The sequence below is a fragment of the Rhinichthys klamathensis genome, unplaced genomic scaffold, assembly GCF_029890125.1.
Source record: "Rhinichthys klamathensis goyatoka isolate OS25496 unplaced genomic scaffold, OSU_Roscu_1.1 h1tg000003l_1, whole genome shotgun sequence".
In the NCBI taxonomy this organism is placed as follows: domain Eukaryota; kingdom Metazoa; phylum Chordata; class Actinopteri; order Cypriniformes; family Leuciscidae; genus Rhinichthys; species Rhinichthys klamathensis.
The window spans coordinates 4,977,332-4,998,815 of record NW_026606556.1 but is presented as its reverse complement, the minus strand read 5'-3'; the positions used below and the strand labels follow the sequence as shown (position 1 = coordinate 4,998,815).

At 38.3% G+C, this 21,484-nt stretch overlaps 1 protein-coding gene across 4 annotated transcripts in view; it reads right to left on the bottom strand.

Moving 5' to 3' along the window:
* The window catches only part of LOC130084438 (cullin-9), a 70,427-nt gene that overhangs the window by 46,988 nt on the left and 1,955 nt on the right, over window positions 1-21,484 (bottom strand). For all 4 annotated transcript variants that reach the window (XM_056249878.1, XM_056249897.1, XM_056249886.1 and 1 more), the window contains 8 exons: window positions 20,745-21,407; window positions 11,601-11,755; window positions 9,406-9,999; window positions 8,259-8,400; window positions 7,953-8,143; window positions 6,630-7,029; window positions 4,219-4,411; window positions 1,196-1,397 (listed from right to left, as the gene is read on the bottom strand). In XM_056249878.1, coding sequence (XP_056105853.1) covers window positions 1,196-1,397; window positions 4,219-4,411; window positions 6,630-7,029; window positions 7,953-8,143; window positions 8,259-8,400; window positions 9,406-9,999; window positions 11,601-11,755; window positions 20,745-21,407 — 2,540 coding nt within the window. The remainder of the gene's footprint in view (window positions 1-1,195; window positions 1,398-4,218; window positions 4,412-6,629; window positions 7,030-7,952; window positions 8,144-8,258; window positions 8,401-9,405; window positions 10,000-11,600; window positions 11,756-20,744; window positions 21,408-21,484) is intronic.

Here is a 21,484-nt window from a genome sequence, read left to right as displayed (position 1 = left end):
AGCAGCTTTACCTAAAATGCATGAGTGCATCTACTTTAGCCTACAATTCACAGTGATGTTATCAGTTATGCATTTCAGAAATGTACATATACAAATGTACAGTAAGCTAATGTATTCATTTAAGGCAGGACAAAGAGCTAATTTAAGTAATGAATACATGCATGTTTGTTAATAGAGGATTAGATTAGGACTCTGACTAATGGTATAGCCTAATGGAAATGCAGATACTTATGCTTAGATTGTTAATACATAATGTTTTTCAACAGGTGACATTTTATATGTTGGCCCTTCAGTTCAAAATAAAATGGACACAACGAAATGACAAACAATGTTTTTTTTTTTAATTAGTCGTTTAGATTAGTCGACTAATCGAAAAATTAGTCGAAAGATTAGTCGTTAGAAAATTAGTCGTTAGTGGCAGCACTACATTAAATTCATTATAACAGCATGTTTCAGATTATTTTAAAAATGCAACTTATATTCCAGAAAATCCAGTCTTTTTTTTTTTTTTTTTAGGGGAAAGGGGTTGCCCAGTCTTGTTCTTATTCAGAATCAAAAAAAAAAAAAAAAAAAAAAAACATTAAAAGAAAACAAATTTAAAACACACAGGCAAACACTTTTTATCATGAAAATAGTTAAGTGCAAGACCAATCTGCAATATGAATAACACTATAATGAGAACACTATTGTAATAGGCAACTAAAGCACAAAGAATTTAAAACATTCTGTTACGGGAAGAGCACATCCACAAAGAGAGTTACACGCTTGACGAGCACGTCAAGTTCACATGTGCATTTGCATACTTTTTTGCAGATGTAAATTGTAATATTACTTTTATGTTGTATATCTTAATAATCTCATACAAGATGCGTCTAGTTTATTAACCCGCTAGGAAAGCACTTCGGTTTACCAGAGTTTTTCAGTTTACCAGTGTTTTCAGCATCAGCTCCAACAGCCATGATTTGATTTAAAACATTAATGATTTGAAACAATCATATTCCTTCAGATGTTTCTTTTTCAAAACCATTGAGGCGGATTATTAATAATAAAAATTATTTTCTCTTCATATTGTCACAAACAGCATTTTCGTCAACGCACAGTACTAAAAGACTGCACGAACAATGAAATTCTCACAGCAAGAACATAACTCCATGTCCTTAAAAGGCATAAACACGTCACAAGAATCCCCACTCACCGCCAGTGCGATCTGCTGCACCTGTATACAAGTAGGATACTCCTGCATGCAGCTCAGGACGGCTTTAACACCGCCCTCTGTGGCGAAGGAGACCCTCCACTCGTACTTCAGCATAAGACTGCGGGTCAGCAGCAGCGCAATCACAGCGTTCTGCTTGGGCTGACTGCCAATCATCTCCACCAACACCTTCAACACTTTGTCACTGGAAAAAGAAAAAGAAGTTAATTTAAAACTTTTGTGATCTAAACTAATAACAATGTAACTTTCATAACGGTTTATGGAACGTAATTTATTACGCATTGCATGTAGACAATCTACCCTTTAAAAAACAAATGATAACGCTTTATTTTACTGTGACCTCGTCACACGTTACATGTAGTTACTGTAGTAATAACACTTAGGGTGTATTCACACCTGCCTTGTTTGGTTCGACTGAATCGAACTCTAGTTCGTTTCCCCCCTTGGTGCGGACCTTTTGGGCGGGTGTGAATACAGCAATCGAACTCGGGTGCGGACCAAACAACCGAACCCCAGCTGAAGAGGTTCGTTTACGGTGTGAACATGAACCGACCCAATTGCAAGAAAGCACTGCGCCTTTGAGTTAACAGGCTTCTGTAGTCGGAGTTGCGTTATGGGAAAGTGATCTGTTGTAGCCTACTACATTTGATAAAATGAGTCGGTTTGACCTGGAGCTTCGAAGAGACGAGCTGCCTTATTAACATTTGGGCAGATGCCCATGTAGCACAGCTGCTGGAGAGGACACATAAAAATACTGAGGTGTTCAACATGTTTACTGAACGGATGAAGGAGAGGGGATATGAGAGGTCTCCCGCACAGTGGGGCTGAGCCTTTTTTGCACTTCCTGATTTCCCTACTTGAGAATCCTTGTCCAATGAATGGACGACCTTAGCACACGTGTGGTTTTGTTTACAAATTTTGGTTCACTTGCAAAAAGAGCAGTCTGAAAGCGAACCGTACCAAAAAAAAAAAAAAAAAAAAAAAAAAAAAAAAAAAAAAAAAAGTATTTCGTCCGGATCAAAGCAAGTGAACTATTGGACTTTCCTGGTGTAAATACACCTTTAATTACATGCAACTAGCTCTAAACCAAACCGTAATTCTCACCCTATAGTAAGTACATGTACTTAATGAATAATACTCAGTACTTTAATGTATAATTACACTAGCCTGGTTAAAACCAGACCATTCTCAGTTGTAACTGAGTTATGGTCTGGCAAAGCTTCATAGACAAATCATTTCCAAAGGGGCGTCACAAAAAGACGTAGCTCAAATGCCTCTGGGCGCAATTGGATAGAGCTAAAACCAATCAGAGCAATGAAGGAGATGACGTATGCAGAGCGGCGTTCGTCTGTTATAGAACAACTTAGTTTGAATGAACGAGCAGACACTACTTGCTCTACGTTTATTTAAAATTAACAGCAAGACAACTAGAAGTGAATGTGCTTTCCGTTAAATAAATCACACACAGTAAACAAAACCTTAACAAAAAAAACGTTGCAATTAACTTTGCAATTTAGACGCGCAAACTGCGTGCCGGTGCGGTGACGTGAGACGTACATGCTCGGGCAGATTCGGCTTGAAGTCGTTCATCCTCGGACGCGGGGCAGCGCGCGCTGTTACAAAAAAAGCCGTGCACACAGCCAAGCGAAATGGGGTCTTGCGCACCGAACGAGTCATTTTTGCCACGCACACCTTCGCGCTCGTGCGGACGCGTCGAGTATAAGCAAGGCTTTAGGCCGTGTCAGCGCGCGCTCTGATCGGTAAAGGTGCACAGACCTCTCCCGAATCATCCCCAGCACTCAGCCTCCGAAGCACCACTAACTCCGCCTCCGTTTCCCTTGTAAGCTGATATTAGTATTTAAACATTCTCTATGATAAAAAATGTTTGTGAAAAAAAATATTTTAATAACATGGTTTTGGCGGTTATAGAGTTCTAATGACGGTGTTCAACTATAACCGTCACACCCCTAGTTCCATGGCGGCATCCATCTTTGTAAATGTACAAAATCTGCTTCACCGTCGTCATCGTGTAAAGCCCGCCACAACGTTTCTGATTGGTGCCGCGATTTCGACGGATTAGAAATGGGCTTGAATGAGCTCTTTGCCAGACTAACTTGCAGAGCAAATCTAAATTTGCCTGAAGTTGTCTGGGTTTTCCCAGGCTATAATTACACTGTAACAAGGAAGACAGTTGAAAATAAAGTGTAACTTTTTAAAAAAAATGTAATACCACAATGGTATTTATGAAGGTGGAATCATTATTGTGGATTGTTTCTTTTGCTACTGGAGCAAATGGGAACGTAAAATTGTATTTGTTGTAGCTTCCTGTTCACTGCTATAGAAGTTCACCCAACAATGACGACTTCTGCTTCTGAGAACCCTGGAAATGTGAAAAGGCCGTGTCTAGTTCATGGATAACAAATGGAGTGATCTACGAGTGGTAGGTTACAATGCTATAGGGAAAACTACTCATTACTTTCAAAACATTAGGTAATGCTGTGCTATCCTCAAAAAGAATTTTGATAAATGGTAAAATTTATTATAATATGTATAGACCTTATGTGTCCACGCTGAGCTCATTGTCTTTTGACTTCCGGTCTGTATTTTCACAGCGATCTTGCGTAGTTATGAATGAACGGCTCGTTAAAAAAATTCCCAAGGTCCATTTGTTAAGACATATGCTTTACAATACTTATCATAAACATTACAATGCTCATGATAACTTTCGTTAACTCTACAATAAGTAAATCAACTTCACCAGCTAATTACTCCTGGACAGCGATGCCATAGAAATATACAGGGCGACCGCAAAAACGGAAGTTCAAAGACAATATTCTAAAGATGGCGGCGCCCTCGTTTCTCTGGTGCATAAGGTCTATAGCATTATGTTGTATATTATACAAGGTGCTATGAGAAAGAGTATTTTTTTAAAGTCATTAAATTACAAAAAACAAACAAAAAACACAGAGCTGCGAGTAGTGGCATTTCTGGTTTGTAAGTCCCACCGGATAGTTTGTGCCGAGTCTGATCTGAGGGTGCTTCTCTCCTGAGGTCCCTCCTCCTCGAGAGTCTTACTGATGACCTTCATGCCCGCCAGCTGCAGTCCAGAGTCAGAGCTGCTCTTCTTCATGATGTCCACCACCTCCCCCATCTTCTCCAGACAGCTCTTCTTACCCTGCACCTTTGGACTGTTGAACACTGCAGTGAACAGCAACACAACGAAAAACACTTGCTTAGAGGGAGAAATGTACATATACTCGGCCTGAGCACTATTTTTACCCAACTAATTATTTGACAAAGAAACTTAGATGAGATAGATAAGAAACACTACTGGATGTGGCAATATTTTGTTTACAACCAGGGCCTAAAACTAACATTTTGCCACACCTACCAATGGCCAATGACTTAAGAACATTTATCGGCCATAAATACTTTTTTTTACCAGCCATGAAGCCGTTTTTGCAAAATCCACCAACATTTTAGATACCACTGAAAATTCACAATTCTCTATTCCAATTTCAATGCCACAGCTAAAATTACAAGCCTAACAAAAATAAATAATATAAAACATTATTAAAGACAAGTAAACAATCAGTAATAAAATAAGAACAAACAATCAAATTACAAGCAAAAGGACAATTTACAAATTAAATAAACATTGCTATTCATGTATGTTTTTTTTAAATAGGTCTAACAGTAGTTTTTAGGTAGGCCAATAAAGTAATCAAATGTGAAATAAGACAACATGTCTTCATTGTCTAAATTAAATAGATGAATCATTATTAAAGTTACAAAAGTTATTCAGTCAAGAGCAGTAAATTATTTCTTCTTTGCCCTTAACGGAGAACAGCAGCAGGATTATTAGGCTGCTGCCACTTTAAGACACACTGCATGGATCCAATTTACTGACACATACTGGGTTTTCTTTCTTATGTTTGTTGACTTCAAACAAAACCTAAATTAAATGTGTGTGAATTTGTCCGTTCAAGCGCAAGATGGTGAATTGGTCAGGTACATTGGACCTACATAATTCTCCTATTCGTTAAGATGTGTCAATTCTTAAAAAATCTTCTGCTGAATTTGCATTATTAGGCATTGTTACATAGCATGTGCTACTTTTTTCAGCAATGGTCAAGATGCATGTCTAAATGACAAATCAGGGCCCAATAAAAATGACATGAATTATTTGACCGTATACGTATAATAGGCGCTGTAGTCGTGGGGCAATTGGTTAGAGAGTCAGACTTGTAATCCGAAGGTTGCTGGCGCTCTCTTTCACCCTCAATACCCACGACTGAAGTGCCCTTAAGCAAGGCACCTAACCCCCAAACGCTCAACGGGCTCTGGGTGTGTGTCCACAGTTTGTGTGTGTGTGTGTTCACTACTCACTGCTCCTAATGCTCTTAACTTGGAAGGGTTAAATGAAGAAGACAAATTCCGAGTATGGGTTACCATACTTGGCCTTCACGTCACGTTGTGATGGTAGGATTAGGGTTAGGGTTGGGATTAGGGCAAGGGTGACAACAGTGCGGTCACATAATTCAATGGATCACATAGTTTGGTGTAACCGATGGAATGATGGTCACTGGCCCGATTGGGAAAACCATCTATCAGGCAGCGAGAGTATTAATGGAGTCATCTTTTGCGTCTTTCTGCACTTGAATGCACATATACTCACAAAATTGTGTCAAAATGAACATCTTGGCGAGTACCCTTGTGAACATTGGAACATAAACAGCTGGGATAAAATGGGTTGCGCTTCAATATTTTATAATATTATTTTGGATCCGTGCATTAGGTCTTAAAGTGACAGCAGCCTAATAAACCTCCTGCCGTCTCTGTGAGCAACGTTAAAGGGGACCTATTATGCAAAATTCCCTTTTACATATGTTTGAACATAAATGTGTGTTGGCAGTGTACACACAACCACCCTATAATGATAAAAATCCACCCACTTCTTTTTTTAAATCCCCATAAATAATAAGTAGTGTCTCAGAATAAGCCGCTTGCAGTTTCTATGCCATTAGACGACACAAATGCTTAGGCCCACGACTGCTGACGGACTCTTTCCTATTAGCATAGACCCCGCCCTCAGTGAGCTGTACACAGTCCGCCATGTTTATTTCCTCGCCAGAGCATTTAGCAGCAGCATTCAAGTAAAAATATGAACCACTGGCCCGACTTGGCCAATAGATAAAAATCCGAAGCGTTGAGCCATGCAAGTTTTAATTTGCATTAGGCAAATCTATCTACTGCAGCATACGGTATATCTCCACTGTAGGACACGTTTCTACTGTCATATTCAAATATTCTTTTCACAGACATTCATCATGAACCAAAAAAAAACAAAAAGAGGTTCCACTAACAGTCACATCCATAACAAAGCAACACCAAAAGGCTTGAAACAAAGACTTGCCTTTCATCTTCTCCTCCAGGTCATCGGGATACTTGGTGTCATCTTCACTGGGAAGTTCACTTTCTGTCTCACTGCCTGTGTCTGCTGGGATCTCTTTCTTAGCTTTCTTGGACACAGAGCCCATGATGCAGGAAGAAGCTGAGGAGGAGGATAACGTGGCCGAAGATAGCGATGAAGACGACGAAGCTCCTTGTCCTCCAAGCGAGCCGTCCATCAGCATTTCCTCATCCTCAAGGCCGACACCTCCACAGCTCAGGTAGTGCTTGATGAAAGTGTGGGAGCAGAGCAGGTCACCCAGACAGGAGGCCTGCAAACTCTGTTTCAGGTAGTGGAGGACTTTCCTCGCCACCTCACCCGTGAGGGACAGCTGGATGAGAGTCGAATCATCGAGCTCTACCATCTAACAGATACCAAGAACAAGCCGAAGAGAAAGCATGAAACAAGCTTATTTAGTAGAGGGAATTACAGTCATTGCCTAGTTCATTTTAAACATTTTATATATGGCCGAGAGTGATATCTAGGTAGCAGTGGCAAAATAAGGATAACACAGATGCATAATACAATTAATTTATGCAATATATAGTAATGTTTAAACGTTTAGGGTTGGCAAGGTTTTGTAATGTTTTGAAAAGTCTCTTATGCTCACCAAGGCTGCATTTGTTTAATCAAAAATATAGCAAAAACACTCATAATGTAAATATTATGGTTCAAAATAACTTTTCTATGATGATTTTGTTGATGACAGTTGAACTATTTTTTGTGTAAAGCATACTTTTTTTAATCAATAGAACAGCATTTATTTGAAATTAAAAAATGTTGTAACATTATAAAAATGTCTTTACTTTCACTTTTGATTAATTGAATATGTCCTTGCTAAATAATACATATCAGAATAAAACTTACATAATCAATGTTTAGTATTTTTTTTTTTACAAATTAAATTAGGTTGGCTTGCATTACAGTAATGAGAACTGCTGCTTTATGACAATTATCATTATAAATACCACAAATGTATTATATATATATATATATATCCTATATCTTTTGATTTAACGGTAAATATGACCCAGACATTATTTTGACAGGCTTCATGAAATTCACATTTTGGATGATTTTTCTTTGTTTAAAATTTTTCTAAATCCTAAACCTTTGTATGGGGACACTCAGGACACTGTATTTATCTTAACAAAGACTATGAACAGCATGGCTGGTAAATTTACTTCAATTTTAGACCCAGAGTACAAGTAAACACACTCACAGCACCTTAAACCTAGCCTATTCTAGCCTGTGTGAAGAGCAGAGCGGAGGAGAGGGAGTGAGTACCGGTTCATCAAGGCTCTGTCGCAGGATGTTGTTGATCTCTTGCTGCTGCTTGGGTTCCAGCTTCTTGATGAAAAAGAGCACTTCCCACCATTCAGCACGGCTCAGGGTGCTGGCATCGTTCTGAGAGCCCTCCATCAGGTAAGGCAATGAGTACAGCCCACCGGGGGGCTTTGAGAAGAACGTCTGACTCACTGTTCAGAAATACAGAAGAGAATACTGTGGTCTCGTATAAAGAGATGGATACACATATAAAGCAAACACAAACATGTGGTGGAGTGTGAGAGTCCTTGATGACTTTTGTCTTACCTGTAGTGAGTTTGAGTGTCTCTGTGAGGGAGGAGGCCTTTTCCTGCGTCTCTTTCTCAGCCGGTCCTCCACTGCCGTTGCCCAAAATTTCAATCATATGCCAGTGAACCCAGTAGGTCCTGGAGAGGGAGTTCCAGTACACCTGCAAAAGCCAAAACATGACAGGATAAGCAATTCAGGCCCTTTTTACCCTAAGCAAATGGACAACTTTAGATAATGCTGATTGGCAAACTAAAAGGTAAATATAATATGAGCGTTTTTATTTTCTATTAATCTTATGAGGTTTGCAACTCATGCCTTGCTCTACTTTTTGCGCAAGTTACGTTAACTTCGGTACCAGGGTCGAATGGTTGAACTTGAGCTTCATGAATGTGGAGGTTCGAGAGTTAATACAGGGTTGATTAGATATTGACAGAGCATGCGCTTAGGACTGCACATGCACATTGGCTGACATGCACATTTGTCATCATTTGAGTGTTTAGAAACTACATTTATGAGACAGTTGTCATTCATTCGCGCCGTTTAATCGCGCTCAGTGTGAAAGGGCCTTTACATAAGGTAAATCCTTCTCTTATTTATCCTGCTTTTGTTTTCCATTGGAATTATTCATAATAATGCATATTGTTTGCTGATTGTCTGCTGTGTGTGATGAGCAACCTAATTAAAGTTTGACTTAAATTTTATGGCTTTATTTTTTTAACATGCATAAATATAATTTCTTTTCACATGGCTTTTTTAGTCCATGGGAAACAAATGATAATGATATTCAATCTGTCCGGTCTGTCCAGCTTTTTTATGATATTATTTATATTTAAGGATAATTATTATAAACAGAATAATAATCAACATTGATATTCGAGGAATACAAATAGCCCACATTTTATTTGATGGTGGACCTACAATTATGAATAGGACGCTGGTTCAAAATGCTTGAGAACCACTGGTCTTAGTGCACATGATAAAAACAATGGAAAAGTACCGCAGTGAAATGCAAAAACATGTTCTGTGTGAACAGCTCCTAATAATGCACATTTCGAATTTTAGTGAAACTCAGAGAAACATTTTCAACATTCAACTATATAAAGGAAAACCAGAGTTAAACATGAAGTGTCTGATATTGAGCTTCATGCTTTCACACAGCACTAACCTGGACCGGCGGTGAGCCGTCATTACTGTAGCGAAACTCTCCTTCATCCCCGGCACTGACCTCCTCGTAGTCCTCCAGCATACGGACCATCATGCCACTCTTCAGATTGTCCTGCACATACTCCACGTATGCTGAACGTGAAGTGAAGTCAGAACGTGTCTTGAAACCATTTGTGGTTTTCTTCTTCTTTGGTGGCGTGACCGCAGCCATTGCTGTAGTGACCATGATGGAAGGCGAGGCGGAGAAGCGCGGCTGAAAGATGGAGCGGATGGGGTGTTTCTGGATTTCATTATTGATTTCCTCCAGCGCTCGGCTTGAGCTCATGGAGGTGAAGGGCAGCTGCCGGTTGCGGTCCCAGCCCATGACACGCACCAGCTCTGAGATGAGGTTGGCCATGGCCATGGTGAACTCGAACTCCCGCTGCACACGCGCGTGCTCTGATTGGTAGGATGCCGTGGAGGAGGAGGAGGATGAGGAAGGGCCGACGTCCTGGCGCTCAGAGGAGGAATCAACCCCTGCAGTGTTGAGCTTGTCCATCAATGATGTGACGCACAAGTAACGCTTCACCAGAGAGAAAAGCAACTTGCCTGGAATCTAAATTAGACAAACCCAAGTGTTACACACAAACATTGGTACAGGGTCAATGAAAACTAACGAATTTCCAAGATAAAGAAATGAAAAATCATTAATCGAGTTTAAAACACATGCCAAGGTCTTTTTTGGGACAAATTTTAATAAATAAAAAAATCTGTTATTTATACAAAACTTCACTGCTTGGTTTTGTCCCTAAGAAATAATAAAATAATAATTTGCCAAAGGAATTTTCCTTTTAATTTGATTCCACTGAGGCCTTTTCCCTCATTATAATATCAGTAAATTAGTTCATTTTCAAAATTACACCTCATGTTTGTAATCAATGTATGAATGAATTGCTATTTTTTTTAATGTATTTTTAAATTAATATACAGATCAAGAAAAAGAAAAAAAAGTCAATGACCCACAAGTAAGACTGCATGATTTGGGGAAAAATAAACAATTGTGACTGAAGTTTAAAATGTGATTTAAAAAAATTCAGGTTTGCTTTCCTTGTTTGAGCCTTTTTTTATGTGGTAATATTATTAGTATTAATAAAGGCTCAAACAAGCAAAGCAAACCTGAATTTTTTTTATAAATACTAGGCTACACCTCTATTTTTCTCACTGAAAAATAGAGGTGTAATGGTTCTCGGTATTTATATATATATTTTTTTATAAATACCGTTCTCCAGCCATGGTTCAGCAGCACTTGCACTGCGGTTCATCTCAAATCTGACGACGCATCTATACTACGGTTTGACAAACCGGTTTGACAGAGTTAGGCTAATGTATGTTTCTGTCGATGTGTACACATTCTGGCCTTCCCTAAACTTTGTTCAATGCGAGTTCTGGATGCTCTAATATGACCAGTCATTTACGCCGTCATCAACCAGGTGTTGATAGCGTATGAGCGTATTTAAGCCATTTTTTAAAACCTTGTTTAATGTTTAAATAAACAAATTTCACCATTCAAGCGCAAGACACGAAATAACTCACACGTGCTGCGAGAAGATTTGTGCGCAAATATTCAAATTCACACAAAATGTATGTCACCATTGTCGTTTTGGTAAGTATAGCTGTTGCTAGTAGTTTGATTATTTGTTCATATTTTCTTTAATTTTATTTGACAGTAGTCCTTTTCCCCCCTAAACATAGCACATACCGAACGGTCCCGAAACCATGACCCTAAGGCCGCGATAAACCGCGAGTATTTTGAACCTTTACACCCCTACTGAAAAAATATTTAAGTAAAATATAATAAGTATTTAGAAAAATGCTATAATAGTAATTTAATTTTACATTACAACTGTAAAGTTACAATACTAATATTTATGGCTGTGTTCATTTCTTGATTCTCAAATGTTAAACCATCAAACTTTTACTTTGATGAAAATGCAAGGTTCTCTCAAAGCTTCTATTGCAATCAATTGTGTGTTGTATCCTAGTGTGCACTTCATGGAAGTAGCGCTATTTCAAGTCGCACAAGTTGCTGCCAATGATTAATCAATTTCGGTTAGGATGCTGCCTGAGAAGGAAGTTAGCTGTGTAGACAGCAGACAACGAGGTACCTCGCTGTGGTTTGGACATATTTCAGAGTAGAGTGGAAAGGAAGATGAGCACCTGGGGAAGATGGATGCCCTCAAAGGAGATGCCATGCTCCTCAGAGGAGGTGGTTTCTGCAAAAAGCTCCAGCAGGGTGTAGCGGTTATCAAAGTCCATGTGCTGCTCGATGCCATCCTGCTGGCTGAGGGACAGGAGCACATAGGCACGACTCCCTGAAAGTCAAACAATATCATCCTTATCAACAATGTCTTTATTTACTTTTATTACACATTTGGCAGACACTTTTATCCAAAGCGACTAACACTGCATAACAAGTGTACATTTATTAATGCAAGCATTTACTGGGAATCAAATCCCTGAATACCCATTAGACTTCGAGTATATGAAATATCACAATGATTGTAATCCAGTTTTAATTTGGCAACCGAGTTTCTTAAAGGAGGTCTCAAACTAAGTTAATATTAACTACTGAACCTTCATTCTTATTGTTATAGTGTAAGTGTTAATAATCAACAACAAATCAAAAGCAATAGAGTTTAATGCACCATATGCCAAATGGAACGACCATAAGCCTGTAACAACCAGACACTTTGCAAATCTAAAAATGCACATCAAGACCAAAACAAAAGAAAGCAATTTCAGTATGTTTGAAGAAAAAAATAAATGGGTATGACTGTGACACTTTAGTCTGGGACTTAAAACAAGAGGCATTTAAAAACAAGAAGCAAAAAAAGAGACCTTTTTAAAAAATATATATATTCATGAAAAAATGGGATAGAGCATGAATATTTGATTTACACATGGCCGGGCTTAGAGGTGGGCGATATGACCAAAATCTTTAAATAAGGTTATGATATCAACATTTTTTTTATACCATTGAGATTTCATAATTCTTACCACCATTTTCAATATCATTTAAAGAAAAACAATACTAGCCACAATACTAGCCTAAAAAAAACTCTCAATCTTATTGAAGACAAGTAAACGTGATAAATGAAATCTCAATTTTAAAATAACTCAAGTACTAACAATAAGAAATACTAGGCTACATAAAATGTATAAAGTAGCCTAATCAAATGTATAAAAACCAATGCATAGTCTTAAGAATAAATGTATATTTAATTTACACAGTTATTACAATTACTAAAGTGATTGAGATACAAAAGTAAGAGCAGTGAGAGACTTTCTCTCTTTTTTGTTGTTTGATTAGCATTAATAATGACAGCAGGTAAATGTGGACACTGTCACTTTAAGATCAGCAGCACGGATCCAATATACTTGTGTGTTGTTCTCTATCAATTTCTCAGTTCTTTCTCAACTGATTACATCCACCTAAGACATAAATGACTGTTTACTTGCAAATACATGGTCATTTTGACACACAGGTATGTGTATTTAATAGGGCTGCAACTAACGATTATTTTGATAATCGATTAATCGGACGATTGTTTTTTTCCCCGATTAATCGATTAATCCGATAAAAAATTCAATTAGATTTTTTGTTTATTATGACTAAATAAAACCCGGTTACACTTTATTTTAAGGTGTCCTTGTTACAGTGTAATTATATATTTAAGTACAGAGTAATATTAAGTAACTACATGTACTTACTATAGGAATAGGGTAGGATTAGGTTGAGGGTTAGTTGCATGTAATTATGCATAATTTACTGTTATTACTACTAGTGCTGCCACTAACGACTAATTTTGTAACGACTAATTTTTCGATTAGTCGACTAATCTAAACGACTAATAAAAAAAAAAAAAAAGTGCTTATTTCGTAGTGTCCATTTTATTTTGAACTCAACTGAAGGGCCAAAACATAAAATGTCACCTGTTCAAAAACATTATGTATTAACAATCTAAACATTAAGTATCTGCATTTCCATTAGGCTATACCATTAGTCAGAGTCCTAATCTAATCCTCTAATGACAAACATGTATGTATTACTTAAATTAGCTCTTTGTTCTGCCTTAAAAAATGTACAGTAAGCTAATAATGTATTAATTTATGTACATTTCTGAAAAGCATAACTGATTACATCACTCTGAATAGTAAAGTAGATGCAATGCATTTTCTGTGAAAAGCGCTATACAAATAAATTGGAATTGAAAGAGTCTGGACTAGCCCACTACTCTTAGCTCTGCCTAATAATGAGTCGCTCTGAAAGCAGGCAGGCACGCAGTTATGTAGCTCGCGTTTACACTTGCGTGCATGGCGGGCCGTGCCGCGGTTCGCGTGAATGTGAAAGCAACACGGACTCGGGTACCCGCTTGTTCAGGAACATAAGTAACCTGCCCATGCGTTTTAGCAGATTATGATGCATTTAGTTAAATAAAACACATGTAAGGGATGATAGTGTTGATTTACCTTGGATACGTGAGAGTTGAGCCTGCAGTGTATTCGAGCATTGCGCGTGGAATCAGGGCAACACATTTGGAAATCCACTGTCTCCTCAAAAGAGTCCGTTTGAAAGACACAATATTGACCCGCGTTCTGTTTTCTATCATGCGCCGTGCACGTTTGCGATGGCATAAGATGCACACAAACTCAACAGGGTTCGATAGAATTGAGTGTGAAACCAGACCAACGCTGCGGAGGGCGCCGGGAACAATCGCGCTCGCGCTCGGACTCGGACCGCAGCAAACGAGCCCACTGTGAAAGCTCCGTCACCTGCCTCCGCAATTTTTCATATCAAAGCAGTGAAGGCGGGCGGGAACGTGAAGGAAAATGATAGCAGATAAACCAGCAGGGCGCGCACGGCGCACAGACTGGTGTGTGGAGGTGAATTACAGTGAGCCGTTTGTGACGGGAGACCAAAAATAAATAGCGGTCAATAGTAAAAGACACGTCGACTAAAAAAATTGCCGTCAACTAATTTGCATGGTCGATTACGTCGACTAAGTCGACTAATCGCGGCAGCACTAATTACTACAGTAAGTACATGTAACATATGTAACAAGGACAGCGTAAAATAAAGTGTTACCTAAAACCCTAAATTAGGATATTTATGTGTAAAAGTGTACTTTAAAAAGTGCAAAAGCCACACATTGAGTTTTACAAATATCAATATTTGCATTGTGTTTAATGATAATTGCTGATGGCAAGTTGACAACCATGATTAATGTAAAAAAAAAAAAAACATTTATATCCAACATATTGTTTTAACACAATTTTTGTTAAAACAAATTTACAGACATGTTGTTCAGATGTGAAGATATAAACTAAAAACATCTAAAATATATAATTCATTTAATTTTTATTTAAAATTAATTGAATTATAAGGATAATTTGTAAAAATAAATATAGAAAGACTCAAAACAAGCATGTGAACATAGAGCCGCAGTAGATCGCATTTGAAAAACAATTAAAACTTAATAGTAGACAAATGCTATATAAAGAGAACGTAATGGAGGTACGCTGCAAGCTAACAGGCTTGATTAAAAGGACAGGAAAAATGATGCATTAGTGCACAAACATTCGCTGAAAACCACTGAGTACAGTGACTAAAAAACAATATTTTACTGCTGCTGTTATTAACTGCCTTTATATTTAGTGCTTCGCTTTGTAAAGACCGTTTTAATTTAATATTTCTGCGGTAGCACTATTTTAATCCATCACTTATGTTGCGAGCGAACTGATTGCGCAACCTGATGCTCGAGACGCAAAATACAGACATCCCAAGTCTCCCGGAAGTTCTGGGAGTCACCCGCATATTGATAGCGGCTCCCTGATGCTCGCAAATTAGTTCAAACTCCCGGGATTTGAGCGCGCAAGCAAGAGCGCGGATGCGAGACAGAAGTACGGAGCCCGGGAAGTCACCTGTGGGGGAAAAAAAAACAATCCGAGGCGACGGTTTTGCAATCCGTCCCCTCAGTTTATAAACTGTACTCACGAATTCTTAAACTGTTCCCTCGGTTTAACAATTCGTGCCCACGGATTAATAAACCGTACCCTCGAGTTCCCAATCCGTGCTCTCAGATTTGTAAACCGTGCCTTCAGTTTTTGCAATCTGTACCCACAAATTCATAAACCGTGCCCACGCTTTCGCAATCCGTACTCGCGGGTTTGTAATCCGTACTCACGGGTTTGTAATCCGTACTCACGGGTTTGTGGCTCGTCCCCCAGAGTGTGCCGCGTGATTCAACCAGGCCTCCTGTTTAGATGCGGGATGCATTGTTTTTAAAAGGACTTCACATACAAAAAAAAAAAAAAAATATATATATATATATATATATATAACACAAACACAAAGTTATAGGCCTATAAAAATAAAACATTCATAAATTGTTTTATGATTAACATATTCCTGTCTTAAGTGAACTCATTTAAAGTTATAAACGCAAATAATAGGCCTAATAATAATAATTAGGCTATTATTATTACATTTAGGCTACATATTTAGATATAAGACGCTTTTATCAAAAAAAAAGAAACAAAGCAATTCGTCAAATGTCAGTCATAATACAGGTTAGACAATAATACAGGGCTGAGATTATCACAAATAAACACAAGATTTTGACGCATATCCAAGTGTTTGTGCACAAAAAATAAATACCATTGACTTTTTGCCTTTATTAAACATTTAAAATTTTCGCAAATTAATATGGAAAAAAAATGGATTTTACTTTCTAAAAACTATATTTTGCCCGCAGTGCTAAATGAGAAGAGCATGTCTCTGGAACCATAAAGAGAGATGATTTATAGGTGATTTATAGGCTAATCATAATAAATGTTTCTGAAAAATAACGATGGATTTTTATTGTTTAAATGAACAGTTTTCTAGTGACGGGCTAAACATATCTCCATCTCCGCTGTAAAGGATGCACCTTTAGAGAAATGCAGCTTTCGGATTGTATAATCAGACGGTATTTGCTTTCGATTCGAATTTGTTCGTTTAAAAGTGGACATTTCAAGCTTTATATAGGCTTTTGTTTCAGTTCATTTATGAGACGCGCTCCGGAGATCATGAAAGCGCGCCTGATTGTTTTATTTTATTTTACAAATACACAACGTTTTCTTGTTATTGTGAGTTTACACAAATAAAAGTAGTTGCAAATAATGTATTATGTATAATGTATTTTTTCTGTATGACCAGAAATGCTAGATTATTTTAAATTGTTCCACTGTTGATAGGAACATCATATGCAAGCGTTTGCGGCCGCGGCTCAGTGCACAAACAGTGCACTCCACACAAACACTTGGATATGCGTTAAAAACCTGTGTTTGTTTGTTATAATCTTAGCCCATTATTATTGTCTAAGACTGACATTTGACGAATTGCTTTGTTCTTTTTTTTTTTCTTTTTTTTTTTTTTTGGATAAAAGCGTCTTCTAAATAGGCCTATGTAGCCTAAATGGATTTTGATAGCTAATTATTATTTGCGTTTATTACTATGAATGAGTTCACCGAAGACAGTAATATGTTTAGCCTAACATAAAATAATTTATAACTTATAACCAAATCTTTTACAGTTTTTGAACTGTGTTATTATTATTATTATTATTATTATTATTATTATTATTTTCGCTTACTATAGGCCTACTGAGCTTTTTCCTCTAAAAAATGGACTTTAAAGATAAAAGTAGCCTAAATGTTTTTTTTATTTAGAAAATGCAAGAAATTATCCATTTAAAAAAAAGGGGTTTAAAAACAATGCAATGCATCCCGCATCTAAACAGGAGGCCTGGTTGAATCACGCGGCACACTCTGGGGGACGAGCCACAAACCCGTGAGTACGGATTACAAACCCGTGAGTACGGATTACAAACCCGCGAGTACGGATTGCGAAAGCGTGGGCACGGTTTATGAATTTGTGGGTACAGATTGCAAAAACTGAGGGCACGGTTTACAAATCTGAGAGCACGGATTAGGAACTCGTGGGTACGGTTTATTAATCCGTGGGCACGAATTGTTAAACCGAGGGAACAGTTTAAGAATTCGTGAGTACAGTTTATAAACTGAGGGGACGGATTGCAAAACCGTCGCCTCGGATTGTTTTTTTTTCCCCCACAGGTGACTTCCCGGGCTCCGTACAGAAGAGACTAGGGCTGTGTTGAAAAAATCGATTCACCAATTCTGAATCGATTTTCATATTAATTTGAAACTTTAACGTGAACTTTAACTTGCCGCGACTGGGAGATCCCTGTATGCGCATTGAAAGGCTTTCACTCAGCGCGCACACTGTTACAACAACGGGCTTTGAGTGAGTCATTCGTTCATTCAACGAACACGTTCAAAAAAGCTGATTCATTAAAATAGATGTAATGAAACAAGGTGTTAATTATTTTTAACTTTGAGTTCCACTTTTCAAGGCTCAGCTGAGCAGGAATGTGTCGCATGGGTAACGCTAAAGGTGATGCACTTATTAGAGACCAATATGGCATTGATTCAATGCGTGACTCGCTGATTTTATTTCCCCGCGGCTTCCTCGCGCTGTGGAATGCTGACCAGCGCTGCTCCTGACGCGCATTTAGGTATTTTGAAAACGGGAAATTCCCACATACAACCAACCTACATGCTAAAGTGAATAAATGTTTGAGTAACATTTAAAACACACAGACTAAAAGATCAAATCAGTCATTTTAAAACTTTCTGCGAGACTTTAGACAAACATACAGAAATCATACAGGAGAAAAGCCAGTCAGTTGAGTTTGTCGCAAAAGCTTTTACAGTGCTTTTATATTGTTGTCTTTCAATGCATTTGATAATTCATACTCATTTAATGGAACCGAAATGACATTCATTACAAGATTATTAGTTAAAACATTTCAAAATGCACCTGCAGAATATTTTTCCAGTCATGAAATTTGTCATTGGGGATTTCAATAAAATAGTGCAAAAATCTCGTCTCGTGAACTCAATCTCGTGTGATAAATGTCTCATCACACCCCTAATAAATAGTCTTTTCTAAAACTAAATTTTAACATTTCTTTAAGAGGTTTGACTGGTGTTAAGCAACTAGATAAAAGACAGGTATAACGCAAAACAAAGTCAGACAAATAACAGAAAAACACCCACATCTCACCCACAGCAAAATGACTGAGCAGATATTGTGCTGATTCCTCACTATTCTCAGAAACCCTTTTCTGCAAAAACAGAGTCAAAGCACCTTCATGTAAGTTCTGCTTAAGACTGCAAAGCTTCAGTATAACACTGCATTAACGCTAGCCTACTTCCTTACAATTCTACTACAAGAAATAATGTGGGCCACTAGTCATAGTAATTTTGATGTTAAATAACATTAGGTAACAGTAGTATGTAAAAAACAGCGCTATCTAAACATTGCTCTGTTTATTTGACGGGTCTGGCAATCCAAATTCTTGCTCAACCACTGTCCTGGATTCTGGGGTGGGACTACCTTTTTTCTAAGCAATGGCAGACAGGAAATATACTAGGGAATACACACACACACACATATACACACAGAGGAACCTTTTTCTACAAATATTTATATTATTCATATATAAATATCGCTAATATCTCATGAATATTGTGTTACTAACCACATGCACAGGGAGAACCCGGCTAAACATGAGCCAGAGCCACATGCCTGTGGTCTTCTCCTTGTGGAGGAGTGAATGACTCAAATGCCTCACCCTATTCAGAGGAACTAGAGATGAATAAGTATATCCTGTGAATAAGAGTCAAAGGAATGAGAGGAGGAACTGGAAAGCCCCCCTTCGCAAGGGGTCCATTACAACATTTCCCCTTCCAAAAAAGGAATTATCAAAAAAAAATCATAGTAAAAGTAGCATCAGACTTTGCCACTCTAAGTTTTATTAACATCACAAGTTCACTAGCACTACTTTTTAGACAAAGCTCTAAAACAGAAGCTTTCTCAAAATTTTGGAGCATGACAAAAGAGTTCAATCGAACCCATGCTGAAAAATACAGTTTCATAGTCCTGTAGGGTCCTTTTAGACACTGCCAACAGTGAAAGCAGAGAGCGCTGTGACACAGCCCACTGTCTCTGCCCTTCACTGATGACTCACAATACCCAATATCTCACACTGACGGCAATCTGTGGCTTCATCAAACTTGTGCTGTGGTCTAAAGTCAATACAGAGTCTTTACTTAAAGGTTCACCTTAGGCTTTGCGCTCTATTCAATACAATCCATATGCACATGACTACGAGAGAGCAACACACGTAAATGTTTCAAACTCGTAGAGCGAAAAGACAGATTGACCTCTTGGCTTGGAATCAAACATGGAGGACACTCCTTGTTTTGGCAAGTTTGCATCAATACAAGAAAAACAAGAATATATAATTCAAATGAATTCAATTAAAGTTTATTTAACACTGACTCTGAACGTAGTTACGATTTTACTCCGTGGTTATATTTTTATTTTATACTTACTTCTATTGTTTATTCAAACCAAGGAGCAAGACCTCCTATAGGCTACTGTTTTTGTTCTCTTCATTAAATCAAAAATATTTTTATACGCTTATTTTACATGCTTAAAATCCAGTGTTACTACCTATTTGTTCTTAAATGCTACAAGAATAACAGGTATTATTACACAGACTAATTATTTAAAGGATAAACAAATAAATAATAAAAATACTTTTTATTTTTAGTCAGTTTCAAAATGTTTATGTATAATTTAGATATGCTAATTTATAAATGTGATTACAGAGATCTATTTCCATTGTATATATAATCCATATTGAGCACTTGAGAAAGAAGACATGCAAATAAACTACAACGGAAACAAATTTACTGAATAAATTAAACTAGACAAGGAAACGCTGCTTTTTCGCAAACAACCGTCTTTGTTTGGAATAGAGTTTGCTTCAAGTCAATATTGAACACACACACAGCTGTAAAATAACTAACAAATATTTAAAGGTTGTTTACTGAAAAATGTGATGGGTGTAATGCTAAAATTAAGCAAATAATGCAATATTAGACAAATACGATATTAAGAGAAAGTTTTCCTAGGCTATTTAAAATAAAATTGATTAAACTTTTTAGATCTTAATCGAGTACAATAGTAAGGAGTTTAAGGAAAGTGTTACTTTTTTTCATTCAGGGGGAAATACCATAGGAAGTGAGAGTTTTACTTTAAACCGCTGGAAACAGCAACTCCAAAATGGTTCCTCAGATGCAGCAAAAGATCATAGCCAATAGACATGAGATCATTTAGAGATTGATAGATTTAAATACAGAAACCAGACCACAGAACGCGGGACTCACCCGCATCGTGAGAAGCCAGGGCTCGCAACATCTTGCCGGCGCTGCGTCTGTTCTGTCGCTCCTTGTTGCAGAGCAGTTCCATGAGCAGGTCGAGAGCACCGGTCTCCTTGAAGACTCCCACCAGAGAGCCGATGCTAGCGTACGCGCTCAACACGTGGATGGTGTGCGTGATGCTTATCCCGAAGTCGCTGTTCTTGGCCATTTGCTTCCGGGCTCGGCGGACGAGATTCTTCACGTCGTCTTTCATGTCCAACAGCTCGCCCTCATCAAAGGTGACGTCTGTGGGGAACTGGCCGCTGGGCCGCTCCTCTTCCTCCTGCAAAGGCCTCTGGGAGTCGGCCTTGCGCTTGCCGAGCAGAGTGGGGCAGTTGGCGTACACGTCTTCAGTGGACATCCACATGAGGATGCTTTCGGTCTTGCTCTCTCCTGAAGTGGAGCCACTGGAGCCGCCGACGCCTGAACTACTGCTGCCGCCGCCGCTAGCCTCATTGCTGCCGCCGGAACCGCTGCTGTCCTCCACGGCCAGGAGACTCCAGCGAATCAGATACTCCGTCTGCCCGTCGTGAGTCCTCCTCTGGCGGATCAGCTCCTCTGGGTAAGCCTGCAGCTTCGGGCCCAGCTGGACCAGAAGGTTGCCGTTGCGGCGCTCACCCACCATGGTAGCTGAGAATTAAAAAAAAATATATATATTTTGTTAAATAATAAGAGCGATTTAATGTGTATATCTAGTTATTATTGTC